The following is a 14,481-nucleotide window of genomic DNA, read 5'->3' on the forward strand; positions in this document are numbered from 1 at the left end:
CTTTCCGTAAGTACTGAAACTTCTGTCATAGTATGCTATCTCCTCGCACATGCAGAATCTGAACTTCTTACTTTACTGCTCCAATATTTTTCCCTGTTCATTATTTCTATTATTCACTCTTGAATTTAATGTTAACCGAATTTATCTGATATTGGTTTCATATTGTTTATATCTTTTAAAAGAATAACAAAGTATCGTGGCAGGTATATTTGTTGTTTCAGGATCTTGCTTTGTTTATTTTTCAGTGTGACAAACAAACTCAAACTCCTGTTTTGGTACCGTTGAGGTCGCTTTCTCAGTTGAGTTTGCTTCATACATTTATTGTTTATTGTGTGGTGCTCTCTATAGAAACCTTCTTGGAGAAGAAATGGAGAATAGGGTACCCTTCTTCATCTTCCTCTCCTCTTACTCATTCATGCTGCTAATTATCTTGCACCTTTCTTCTGCTCAGATGCCAGGTACCTACCCTCTTCTCTGCTTTTGCTTATTTCAAACTTTCTTCTCTACCCTTCAATTGCTTTCCACAAAGATTGAGTCTTTTTCTTCTCTAGTACCGGTTTCTGCAATAAAAATGAAAAGAGTGTTTTTTTTTTAGTGTTCGCCATTGTGCTATGTAGTCTCTGTTCTCTGGCACTGGTTCTTGGTTCTTGTGACACTGTTTCTTCTTTTCCCTGTTCTTTCTCTCAATGTTTTCTTGCTGTGCCCTTTAGTCCTTTGATGATGTTTTCTTGTGGTGGCGACCTCAAATTTGAGAACTGTTTTTAGTTCACCTGCCTGTCAGTTCTAAAATGAAACCTTTTTGCGTGTTTCAAAATTCAAAACCCGAGATGAGTCGAGTGAAACAATTTCGCACGGATACGATGTTGTCGCATGATCAAATATCAATGTTTCTAGCAATGTTACAATAGTAGCTGGAAGGATGCACGTAGCTTAATTAAAGTGATTAAATGCTAACTGTGAGTAATCATCAGTTAACATAAGCAATTCTTCAAGATTGAAGATTGTTTGCTGCTTGGAACCTGTAGTGGTTGTGTAGTTCATAAGATTGCTATTATCTATCTTCATATAATCGAAACTGTGTGATTAGATTTTTCATTTATCTCAATTCTCGAAAAACTATTGTTGTCTGATATTTACTTGATTTGATTTCCTCAGTAAAATCTGGATACTAGATTATGCTGTTATTTGGTGACAAAAACATGTCATGTTTTGCAGGTTTTGTGAGTCTGGACTGTGGTGGAAAAGAAAATTTCACTGACGAAATTGGTCTTACATGGACTCCTGATGAACTTAGGTATGGGGAAATAAGCACTATATCAGTTGCAAATGAGACAAGGAAGCAATACACAACAGTACGACATTTTCCTGCTGATTCTAGAAAATACTGCTACTCACTTGATGTTGTTAGTAGGACAAGGTACTTACTGAGGGCATCGTTCTTGTACGGGAACTTCGATGCAAACAATGTTTATCCAAAATTTGACATTTTCATTGGTGCTACTCATTGGTCGACTATAGTTATATCTGATGCTAACACCATAGAAATGAGAGAGCTCATATTTCTGGCTTTAAGTCCGACAGTTAGTGTATGTTTATCAAATGCAACAACAGGAAAGCCATTCATATCTACTCTTGAACTCCGGCAATTCAATGGTTCAGTTTATTATACATACACCGAGGAACACTTTTACCTCAGTGTCTCAGCAAGGATAAATTTTGGCGCAGATAGTGATGCTCCAATCAGGTATCAGGTTTAATCTTTTCTGTTCCATAGGTTGCTCTAGTTAATCTTCTGAAGACTCTTTTCATTCATTGTGTGTATTTCTGCCAAATCAGGTACCCTGATGACCCATTTGATAGAATTTGGGAGTCAGATTCTATCAAGAGAGCGAACTATCTTGTTGATGTTGCAGCCGGAACTAGGAAAATTTCCACCAACAAATCAATTGAAGTTAGCAGTGATGAAATGCCACCAATGAAAGTAATGCAGAGTGCTGTGGTGGGCACAAACGGTTCTCTAACTTACAGGTTGAACTTGGATGGTTTTCCTGGTTTTGCATGGGCAATGACATATTTCGCAGAGATTGAAAATTTGGCTGAAAACGAATCCAGAAAATTCAGGCTAGTTCTTCCTGGTCATCCTGAAATTAGTAAGGCTGTGGTAAACATTGAAGAAAATGCTCCAGGAAAATATCGCCTCTATGAACCAGGATTTACCAATTTATCATTACCCTTTGTTTTGTCCTTTAAATTTGCCAAAACATCTGATTCTTCCAGGGGCCCTCTTCTAAATGCCATGGAGATTAATGAGTATTTGGAGAAAAATGATGGCTCTCCTGATGGTAAGTTAAAAAATCCTCTTTGATTTAACATCTGATTCTCCTGTTATATTTTCTGTGCTTGGATTTGATGGTTTTCACTTTGCAGGAGAAGTTATATCTAGTGTACTTTCACACTACTCCTCAGAAGAATGGGCACAAGAAGGGGGTGATCCTTGTCTACCTGTTCCATGGACATGGGTCCGCTGTAGCTCAGATCAACAGCCAAAAGTAGTTTCAATGTAATACTCTATATGTTTTAAGGTTTATTATAACAAAAACAAAACGAAGAAGAAAACAGAAAGAGAAGGAAAGAAAAACCAGCTAGCTTTTGCTAATAACAGTTGCTTTGTGTTGGTGGTGATGACAGTTTATTGTCCAGTAAAAACTTGACAGGCAATATTCCTTTGGACATAACCAAACTCACTGGTCTGGTTGAACTGTAAGTTCTGTATTGCTTTCTTAGTTTGCTTCAAATCTTTCAAACTTGTGGCTGGTGGCACAGTGATTTGATTCATGGTGCAGATGGCTTGATGATAACATGTTGACTGGCCCAATACCAGATTTCACAGGATGCATGGACTTAAAGATCATGTAATGGCAGATAAGTTATATTGACTTTTATTTTTTCTTTGTAGTTTTTAACTAAACCAGAAGCTCTTCCTCTTGCAGTCATCTTGAGAACAATCAGTTGACAGGTTCGCTCCCAACATCTTTGGTGAACCTTCCAAACTTGAGGGAATTGTAAGCTATCATGAACTTGGTATCAGTTTTTCGATCAAATTTGAACTTAGATATACTTTTGGTAAATCCAAATATGACTTGCAAGCTTAGCAACAGTCACTGCAATAATAAGTACTTTTTTGCTGATGCCCTTTGTCATATTTGGATAATGTTTAGGCTATTATGCTAAATACTTGGTTTATTTTGACACAATTTTTGTAATTGTTGTAGGTATGTCCAAAATAATATGTTATCTGGAACTGTACCATCCGATCTTCTGAAGAAAGTTTCTTTTTTAAAGTGAGTACCTTGTTTACTTTAACTTAAATACTATGCAGCATTACACTTCACCATTTTCACATAATGAACAATACTTTTACTTTGCTCCTTAACAGCTACTCTGGAAACGCTAATCTTCGTAAAGATAGCAGAAAAAAGACGCCCTTGTATGTGATTATTGGTTCAACAGTAGGAGCTGTTGTTCTGCTTTTGGCCACTATTATATCATGCTTGTTTTTTAAGCATAAAGGAAAAAGCAGATATTACGAACAAAGTAAGACTCTGAATCAGAATTATATACCATTTTTTCTGAGATTTTTGAGACTGCAGAATGTGATATTTGTTTACACTGTTTACAGATAGCCTTGTTTCCCACCCTTCTCAAAGTATGGAGTCTACTAAAAGCATTGGTCCTGCAGAAGCTGCACATTGCTACAGCTTTCCTGAAATCGAAAAATCTACAAATAATTTTGAGAAAAAAATTGGTTCTGGTGGTTTTGGAGTTGTTTACTACGGAAAACTGAAAGATGGAAAAGAGATAGCAGTTAAAGTTCTAACCAGTAATTCCTACCAGGGCAAACGAGAGTTCTCCAATGAGGTAATCAAACATTGCAGACATCTCAGCTTAATCAAACATTGTAGTATATTTCTTTGTTTCATCTTGTTTGGTTTCTAAGTAATGCACACAACTAGTTTCAACATTCTTACTAAACTGTGTTGGCATTGAATAGATATTTATATCATAGTCATGTTTTTGTTTGATCCAGGTGACTCTTCTCTCAAGAATACATCACAGAAACTTGGTACAGCTTCTTGGCTATTGTCGAGAAGAAGGAAATAGCATGCTCATTTATGAGTTCATGCATAATGGAACTCTGAAGGAACATCTTTACGGTAAGTAAGCCTACATGATTTAAATGAAGAATCTGAAATCCATGTACTCAACCATTCCTAATTTTCTGTAGCTCCATTAACGCACGGACGAAGTATCGATTGGAAGAAGCGCCTCGAGATTGCAGAAGACGCTGCAAAAGGTTTATACTACTTCACTTATGTATGTAGTTTAAGGTGATTGCATTGTACAGTGTTATTAATTGTGTTATCTCATGATGCATGTTCAGGAATTGAGTATCTTCACACAGGGTGTGTTCCTGCAGTCATCCACAGAGACTTAAAAAGCAGCAACATTCTCCTTGACCGACAAATGAAAGCCAAGGTTTCAGATTTTGGTCTTTCAAAACTTGCTGTGGATGGGGCCTCCCATGTTTCTAGCATAGTTCGAGGAACAGTAGGATATTTGGATCCTGAGTAAGTCCTTCACTGTTTTCCATGAATTTTCGGTTTATTATTTGTTGGGTGCCACAACAAAGTTTATCATTGTAACTTTTTCAACAGGTACTACATTTCTCAGCAGCTTACTGACAAGAGTGATATTTATAGTTTTGGCGTAATTCTTCTTGAACTCATATCTGGTCAAGAAGCAATATCTAATGACAGCTTTGGTGCTAATTGCAGAAACATAGTGCAATGGGTGAGTTTTAATTTCCAAGCAAAAGTATATCGTATCCTATTATTTTCAAAATAAATGTATCGGTGTCTTATAGATGTTGTATCCGATACGCGTGTATCGTATCTAAACTATGTTGTTTGATAGGCAAAAATACACATCGAGAGTGGAGACATACAAGGTATCATTGATCCGGTGCTGCAGAACAAGTATGACCTGCAATCAATGTGGAAAATAGCAGAGAAAGCATTGATGTGTGTTCAACCACATGGACACATGCGGCCATCAATTTCAGAAGTTCTGAAAGAGATACAAGATGCCATTGCTATTGAAAGAGGCGCCGAAGGAAATTCAGATGAGCCAAGAAATTCGGTTCATTCTTCAGTCAACATGGATTTGGCTGCTCCTGACAGCTTCCTCTCAATTGATGATTCCATTGCACAACAACAACCTACTGCACGATAGTTGACATCTTTTTTTACGACCTTTTAAATATTGGCAAAGCCATCAAGATCCAATTTCTCCTAGTTCTAGCTTTCAAATTTTGCCTTTTACTTAGTTGAATGTTGTGTTTGAACCGGAACATCGGTGATTGTGTCATTTTTTTACACTAAGTTTAAACTTTAGCCACTGTTTAGACAAATCCAAATCTCGTATCGGTGATTAAAATAGTGTAAAAATTTAACATACAAATAGAGGTGACTTTTTTATATGGTATGATCCATTATAAGATCACTTATCTACAATTGTTTAACTTGTAAAAATTAAATAATTGATATAACATAGATGTTTATATGAATTTAGCACATCGTCACCTCCCTAATGATGACTTACCAGTAGACGGTGTAGAAAGAGGGTTCAAAGCGATTCATTCTTTGGTCAACATGGATTTGGCTGCTCTTAAGAGCTTCCTCTCAATTGATGATTCCATTGCACAACAACAACCTACTACATGAAAGAATAAACACACATGCACAATTTTTTACTACCTTTTAAATATTGGCAAAGCCATCAAGATTCAATTTCTCCTAGTTCTAGCTTTCAAATTTTACCTTTCGCTTAGTTAAGTGTGGCAAATCTACATTGTGTTTGGACCGTAATATTAGTGAATATGTGAATTTTATTTTAACAAAAAAGTTTAAGCTTTAGCCATCTTTAGACAAATCCAAATCTCATATCGTCGATTAAAACAATATAAACATTTAATATGTAAATAGAAGTGACTTTTTATATGGTATGATCCATTATAAGATAACTTATCTATGATGGTTTAACTTGTAAAAATTAAATAGTTGACATAACATGGTGTTTATATATATTTATCACATCATCACTTATATTTTAAAAGTTAAATTCTAAGTTGGCATAATACAAAAAAAAATAATAATCAAAATTATGAGGCCCAATATTAGTAGTAGAATACATTACAAAAGATCAAAATGGATGTGTGTTTTTATGCTCAAACTAAGGAGCTTAACCAGAAATACTTAAAGAATCAATCTCTCTCTTTCTCTCTTTCTCTCTTTCTCTCCCTCTGAGTGTGTTTGTCTCACACCTTGAATGATAATATAGAGCCTAATCAGGTATAACTGCTACGGTTATGTAAGGTCATGCTTACTTGGTTTGCAAGTCAAGACCCATGTTCCTTATGTTCCGGTTGGACTCCACAATCATCGACTTAATACTAATGCATATGTAAGAGATCAACCCACACAACCTTTTTGTGGTCAAGCTGGAGCTAAGGGATCAAAGATCCTAAATGTGCTCTAATTGTGAATGCAATCATCATTTAACTAAACTAACTACCTATTTCAAATTAACTTAAGCCCTACATCTAAAATTTTTTAAACTGATTTGGGAGGAAAAAGGTTCCTCAGACCCCACGTCGTTTGAAACTACCAGCTCCATTTAGGCCAAAGTCGTAAAGAGACTAGGGGAGTTGCAACCCCCCGCCCCCTTACTAAATCTAGTAACGAGGGAGAGATAATAGTTAAGTCTCCCACAAATGACGAACCAATATGTAAAGATGTGTAGGTCGACTGAGGAGGGGCCTTCTACTACTTCTATGACACTATGTTTGTTCAACTAAGATTATCATTACTCCTGAGTTTTTTTGAAAAAGAAGTTCTACTTACTGATGTTGAATGTAGTCCGTGCTCATTTGCACCCTAATAGTTGGATTTTTGTTCGAGCTTTTCAAATACTATTTTGAAATTGTACCCATAAGACATATATATATATATATATATATATATATATATTATTTTTATTTATTTTTAAGTTTTACCCAACCAAGAAGACCTCGTGGGCTTCATGGAAAAGTGTATTGAGTAGTGGAATTCTCACCCATTTTCTCTCTTCTTATATGTAATTCAAAAGGCAATTTTCTAAAGTTTGTCCCTCAACCTCTATACTTGACCTATTGACCAACTATTAGTAACTATTAAATTTCCAGAACATATAATTTCTAATTACAACAATATTCATTTTATTTAACCGTTTATTTTAATATTACAAAAAATAATTATGTAAATTCTTGAGCATGCACCAATTAAATTATTATTATAGCTTTTAGGTTTAAACATATTTTTCATCATCAAATTATTATAAAAATTGTGTTTCGTTTCTGGACTAAATTATAAAATATTTAGTCCTGTACTTTATAAAAGTCGATGTAAAACATCATTTCCAATATATGTGATATGTGAAGTGTTTCTTTTGTAACAAAAGAAATTTGATAATGAAATTAAACATAACCTTCACATGCTGTTTGTTCTGAATATATTGATTTTCATAAAGTATAAAAACTAAATATTTTATAATTTAGTTTAGAAACTAAATAAAATTTTTTATAATAATTTGAAAACAAAAAAACATATTTAACCTAAAATTTTATTATTGAAAATATATTTATAATTAAATATTTTGATATATACTACAATAAAATTGATTATTTTTTTCATATTATCAAACTCTTCATCTAAGTTTTATATCTATAAGTATACACATTTATAACATTTATATATAATCATGTAAATAAATTATTTATTTAAATAAAAAATAATTATATTAATTCTCCTAATATAAATTATAAAAAACTAAAAACAAAAAATAATAACGTGTTTATACATGGGTCTCAAACTAATTTCATTAAAACTTAAATACTCAATAGAAGGAATCACATCATTAAAAGGTGTCTACTTATTCACCCTATCTATTAGGTTGAATTACCGATAAATAATTTTATACATTCTTACAATAAAGATCTTAATATCAAAATTCAACCATTGAATATGAATAAATATTGTTCTCCCATTAAACAATATTAAATATTTAACTGAAAGTTTAATTTTTATTTTTATTAAAAGTAAGCGAGTTAAGTAAGAAGATGTATAAACTATTATTTTTAAAGTTGGACATCGGACCTTTTGATACATGGGTCTATCCATCTATCAATTTGGGGATCAAAAGAAGGTTACATGTAACTATCTAACCGTAACAAATTGGGTCAATCCCTTACATATACATTGGTATGTAAGGACGGTTTCACCATAATCATTTTCTAGCAAGTGTTTATCCACATGAATTTAGCAAGTATATTGATAGTTTTATTTTGGGTTTTTGGTTTGTGATAAAGAGTGCAAGTAAAAATAGATAATACTAATTATATAGATTGAGTGGAGTAGGAGCTATGAATTGATTTCATCTCATCTTCTTCTATTACACCACAACCATCTTGTTTACTTACTATACAAATCATTCAATGCCCTGAGAGTGCTCATTCTATGTAGATCTAGGTTCATCCTGATACAATAGAACCTAAGGACTTCAAACCTAGTGTGATTCCTTAACTCCTGGTATAATGAACCTTTGCTTTAATGTGCAGAACTCTCTTCCCCAACATCCCCTCTAACTACTAAAATAAACATCAATACATGTATGATGATTTGATTGGACTACAATTTGAGACCGGTTTCCCAACTCAATCCAAACTAGTTAAATAGATGAGTGATCAAGTCATCATTAAGCATAAATCAAACCAAAAACAATTGAATGAAAGCATAGATAAATACCCAAGAAGTAGAAATGAATAAAATCATAATTCATTACATCAAACCTGGACACGAGGGAGTTCAGCTACTCATAGAATATTACAATGCAATTCCAGCAACATCTACACATAAGATTTACATTAAGAGCATCTCCAGTGTGCCTCACAAACCCTATTCAATCCTACTGCTACATTTAAGGACCTCCACTCAATGCTTCAAATGAGGATCCAAGGTCTTTATTTATAGAAATTTTTGGGCGGTGCTCAACCCAACTTTTGGCGCTCAGCCACAAGGGTTTCTTCACAAGTGAGTTTCCTTTTCAGCTCAGCCCCTTATTTTGATGCTTAGCACGTGACCTTTTCCTCTTGGAAGGGTTTTCTTGGTTACTCAGCCCATGGGTTTGTGCTCCAGGTTTCCTTGTAAAGGTTTCCTCACGAGGCTCAACTCCATTTGTTGTGCTCAGCCAAAAAGTTCAAATATATTGTCTTGTCTTTTCTACTTCCATGGCTCAACTTCAGTATTGTGGCTCAGCTGCATACTTGATATTTTCTTTTATTTTTACTACAAAATAACAAAATATCATTATAATTCATAAAACTCTATTTCTCAATATCTCCTTTTGTATTTTAAGCTTAAAGAGGTTTGTTTTATAGATAAATAACACTATTTGATACATGATATGTGTCAATTTCATATGGAAAATTTACTTTATTGACATTTATTAGTATCAAGTTGGTGATCAATTGTTGAATATTGTGTTGGTAGATCAGCATTGTGAAAATTGGCGCCATGACCATGGAGTCCAACGAGAACACAAGAAGCATGGGTATTGACTTGTAGACCAAATCCAATTTCTAAATAAAAATAAATTTTCCATAAAAGCCATAATCAATAGTGTTCTCGCCAAGAGTTAGGAATCAACACAAAAGCGGGAAATGGGAAAATATACCAAAACCAAGCTCCACATAGACCTTCCAAAAATGATTGAAGGGTATAATGGAAAATTGAAAAGTTAAAGGCTAAATGACATAAAAACCTAAGAATTGGACATGTGTCAAAATATTAAATAGGGGTAAAATGATATTATACTAACGTACAATGACTAATAAGTGATTATGTGTAGACTAAAAAACCAATAAAGAATGACATATCCAAAAAGAATGGTACAATGATAAATTAACTAACAAAATCGAAAATGACAAAAAGCCAAAACAAAAATCCGGGTGTTACAAAAATGAATGAATGATACAATGGGGAATTGAAAAGTTAGAGGCTAAATGACATAAAAACATAAGAATTGGACGATGTCAAAAATATTAAATAGGAGTAAAATGATATTGTACTAACGTACAATGACTAATAAGTGAATATGCAGACTAAAAAACCAATAAAGAATGACATATCCAAAAAGAAGGGTACAATGATAAATTAACTAACACAATTGAAAATGACAAAAAACCAAAATAATAAACCGGGTGTTACAAAAATGAATGAATGATACAATGGGGAATTGAAAAGTTAAAGGCGAATAACATAAAAATCTAAGAATTGAACATGTGTAAAAGTAATAAATAAGGATAAAATGATATTATACCAACATACACAGATTAATAAATGATTATGTAAAGACTAAAAAACCAAAAAACTAATAAAGAACGACATATCGAAACCCAAAAAAGAGGTACGATGATAAATTAACTAACATAATGAAAAATGACAAAAAATCAAAACAATAAACCGATGTTACAATAAGAAATATCTATTAAAGGAAAAGTAAAATTGAAAATGACAAAAAAACTCAATTTTAGGACAATAGTCAAGAAATTAGATATGGGTAATTAAGTCTATTCCTTAGTAGTTGGACAAGTGTAAACATATTAAATAGGGGTAAAATGAAATTATATCAACGTATATCGATTGACTAATAAATAATTATATGGAGACTAAAAACAATAAAGAATATCATATCCAAATAAAAGAGGAGTATGATGACAAAATCTAACTAACATAATCGAAAATGACAAAAAACCAAAATAGTAGACCGGTATTACAATAAAAAATGTTCATTAAAGGAAAAGTAAAATTAAAAATGATAAAACCTCTATTTTAGAACAATGTTCAAAAAATTAAATATGGGTTAATTGAGTTTATTTCTTAGTAGTGTGTGTGTTTTTTGTTTTATAATACATCATAGATAGATAGATGATAGTAAGAATATATATGATAAAAATGAAAATATTAGTTAAGAGAAAAGTGAATAATGTAATGAATATGATAATATTATAAGAATTATTATAGTGATATTTTTGGGGAAGTATAAAAGGAGTGGAAGAAGCGGAAGGAAGGGGAAAGAAAAACGGACGGTGGCGATAGAAAGGCAGAGTCTGATCTCCATCGTCTCCTCACTCCTCTGTTCTCCAGCGTCCATTTCCCGCGCCAATCACAAATCACATCACATCACTCAGGTACCAACACCTCACCACCACTTCCCCCTTCTTTTTCTTTTCCATTACTTTTTTATTTTCTTCCCTCTCTCTCACTATCCCACTCTAGGGTTTTCCCTTCCCCCAATTTCACCATGTTTTTCCACCGCCTCCCATTAGGGTTCCGGCGACCATGGCCGATGCTCCCGCGAGTCCAGGCGGCGGCGGTAGCCACGAGAGCGGCGACCACAGTCCCCGCTCCAATTTCCGCGAGCAGGACCGCTTCCTACCCATCGCCAACATCAGCCGTATCATGAAGAAAGCGCTTCCCGCCAACGGCAAAATCGCCAAAGACGCCAAGGAAACCGTGCAGGAATGCGTTTCCGAATTTATCAGCTTCATCACCAGCGAGTACGCTGCTTCTTCGTTTCTCACTCGCGCTTTTACTTTTTTATTCTTTGAATTTACTTAAGTGATGAATCAATGGCTGAATCGAGCTAATGTTTCTCAGAGCTAGCGATAAGTGCCAGAGAGAGAAGAGAAAGACCATTAACGGCGACGATTTACTTTGGGCTATGGCCACTTTAGGTTTCGAGGAATATGTTGATCCGCTCAAGATTTACCTCGCCTCTTACAGAGAGGTAATTTTAGTTTACATTTATTTACTTATGTTTACCTTTTTGTTTTCAGTTACTCAATTAGTCTCGACCGACAAACCTGTAATATGTATACATTGTTCGTGGGTTGATGCTTAATTGATTATAGTACATCATACTGTTCTAGATTCTTGGGTTTAACACTGTTTTTCACTGATGTTTTTGTCTTTTTTGGTTTCTCGTGGCCGATTGTGAATGCCGCAGATTGAGGTAATTTTAATCTTTGTTAAATAGTTATTGCGCTTGGTCATTTTCTTTTCCATTTTGTGTGTGTGTGTATACATTATTTTATTTATTTATGAGCTTGCTTTGAACCAGGGTGATTCAAAAGGTTCGGCCAAGGGTGGAGAGTCATCTTCTAAGCGAGATGTTTATCCCAATCCTAATGTCCAGGTGGAGAATGTAAATACATGCACTACTACTGGTTGTGTTGCTGGAAATATTCTTTGAATACATAATGACATTGGCATCTGATGTTGGATTGTTTTGTTGTGGAATTGACAGCTTGCTCATCAAGGTTCTTTCTCACAAGGTGTTAACTATACGAATTCTCAGGTGATTGATTACTCTCTTATGCAATGTATCCCCTTTTTTTCCTGAGCTTGGGGCGTAGCATTGATAATGAAGATGGCGATATTTCTGTTTAATCTGCCATGAGTGCAATGTTAGAATCAGATGTTGATTCTTCATTCACAAGAACTACTATTTATATTCCCTTTTCCTCCCAAAAGCTTTGTTATTTGGAGCTCAATTTAATAAGTTTCTCATTATGGTTGCTCTAGTACCATTTCGGATTTGCCTTTTGGAAATTTGAAGAAGTGTAGCTAAAGAGGGGTCCCACTTAATGGCTGATAACTTGATTATGAATTAGTTACATGAGGTTCTGTTCAGTTATCTGTTTCTCTCCTTTCTCGACTCTCTAATCCTTTTGATTTATAGGTTGTTCAATCCAATTTGTGGTCTATCTTAGAATACTTTTTTTTCTTGCTTTGAACATGAAAACGTAAAATTTTGGACATCGGAAACTAGTCTTGTTAGAATTTTCCCGCCTATAGGAAATTGTACCCCTGCTAATTATTGAATACATTAAAGCTGTTAAGGCCCTGTAGTATTTGAAATTTTGTTTGCAAATTTTGCATTGGGATTGAATTAGGTCTTTTGGGGTCTTGTATTGGTGATGGGCTGGTTGGTTTCTTTAGTGATTTCCCATCCCAAGGTAGGGTGGTAGTTTCACTATGCTTTCTTTGATAAAGCATGTACATATTTTCCAAGGTAGTGCTGAAACATTATGCAATTTACCTTGGTTATTACTTATATGAGATTATATGTGTCCTGCTAGTTCATGGTAAAAGTATGTCCTATTTTAAAAAATTCCTGGATGTGAATCGTGGTTGTAGATATATCTTTAACTCAGCAGGAATTTTCAGTTCTTGAAATAAAATATATGAAGGCAAGTTTTGTGCTATTAATAAAGCGTTAATGGTGATTGAATTTTTCTCTAGTTTGTGTAATGTTAACTCAAGCAACATGTTTATGATATTGAATTTGTGTTCTAATTTTCAGCCCCAGGGTCCACCACATATGATAGTTCCCATGCAAGGCCAAGAGTAGACATTGATCTTCCTGAAACATGTGCGATCTGAATGTGGGTGAAGCTTTATATGTACCCCTTGGCATAAAAGGAATGCATTTTGTGTTATTTCGATACTGACATAAGGGGATGTTGGTTCTTGAGACCAGATAATATTTATTAAGGCTTGCATTTATATTTGGAAAAGAATCATTATTCATAAGTTATATTGTAAATTCTGGATCAATGCTTGTTTTATTCCATCGACAAGCGCCCTCGCAAAGACTGAAGTTGTAACTGATTGGAAAGCATAAATTGGTATTATTCTCTCCCTTTCTCATTTATCCATCGCATGATGTTTCTAAGTTTAAAACCCTTTCGTAGTAGATTTAATCGGATCATACTCTGGGTGAGCTTTAGCTTCTCCTATCTACTTTACATGAAACGTATATTTCCACTGACCAAGGAGTTCTTTGTGAGTTGGACGTAAAATTGTGTTGAATCCAAACTCAATAATTTTTGAACTTGAATAAACTAGTTTTAATTTTTGGTGGAAATGAAATTGTCATATTTTATTTATCTTTTCGACAGAAATTGTAAATGTTCACTGGGGTTTGCCGACTACTAGGGATGACATGACAAAGCGGGCCAGGCTGACCTGTTTTGGCCCACCCTGCGTTTTGGCCTGCAAAGTGCAGGTCGGGTTGGCCCGTCCCGTAGTTTAATTTCGGGTTCACTTTTCTGGTTTGTCCTGTCCCATGAGTTGGTCCACAGGCCCGCGAGTTAGTATGCATTTGTGATGAGTGAAATATTTTTTCTTGTATTGAGCAAAATAATTTTTTTTTCATTTTTTCATAATAATTGATATTCATTTTTATCGAAATAATTTCACTTAGTTCAACTAATCAGAGACAAGAAAAATAACAATAAAAATTATAATTAAAATACAATAA

General features: G+C 34.1%; 2 protein-coding genes across 4 annotated transcripts; both read left to right on the plus strand.

The window, feature by feature from the left end:
* Positions 1–113: 113 nt before the first annotated feature.
* On the plus strand, positions 114–5,524 carry LOC114190474 (probable LRR receptor-like serine/threonine-protein kinase At1g67720). The gene is made up of 15 exons (XM_028079372.1): positions 114–458; positions 1,216–1,744; positions 1,837–2,342; positions 2,428–2,560; positions 2,689–2,760; positions 2,844–2,912; positions 2,991–3,062; positions 3,273–3,341; positions 3,437–3,594; positions 3,680–3,918; positions 4,088–4,214; positions 4,286–4,354; positions 4,442–4,628; positions 4,716–4,851; positions 4,975–5,524. The coding sequence occupies exons 1-15, from the start codon at positions 368–370 to the stop codon at positions 5,290–5,292; spliced, it is 2,775 nt and encodes a 924-aa protein (XP_027935173.1). The 5' UTR covers positions 114–367; the 3' UTR covers positions 5,293–5,524.
* Positions 5,525–11,208: 5,684 nt separating this feature from the next.
* Positions 11,209–13,872, plus strand: LOC114189866 (nuclear transcription factor Y subunit B-1-like). Of its 3 annotated transcripts, none has more exons than XM_028078582.1 (7): positions 11,209–11,344; positions 11,483–11,713; positions 11,814–11,943; positions 12,163–12,168; positions 12,277–12,360; positions 12,463–12,513; positions 13,522–13,872. In XM_028078582.1, the coding sequence occupies exons 2-7, from the start codon at positions 11,496–11,498 to the stop codon at positions 13,567–13,569; spliced, it is 537 nt and encodes a 178-aa protein (XP_027934383.1). In that variant the 5' UTR covers positions 11,209–11,344; positions 11,483–11,495; the 3' UTR covers positions 13,570–13,872. The 3 variants fall into 3 exon arrangements, with proteins under 3 accessions (XP_027934383.1, XP_027934385.1, XP_027934384.1); XM_028078584.1 differs by having other exon boundaries at positions 12,277–12,351; XM_028078583.1 differs by lacking the exon at positions 11,209–11,344 and having other exon boundaries at positions 11,390–11,713.
* Positions 13,873–14,481: the final 609 nt, after the last annotated feature.

Source organism: Vigna unguiculata, chromosome 7 (genome assembly GCF_004118075.2).
Source record: "Vigna unguiculata cultivar IT97K-499-35 chromosome 7, ASM411807v1, whole genome shotgun sequence".
NCBI lineage: Eukaryota > Viridiplantae > Streptophyta > Magnoliopsida > Fabales > Fabaceae > Vigna > Vigna unguiculata.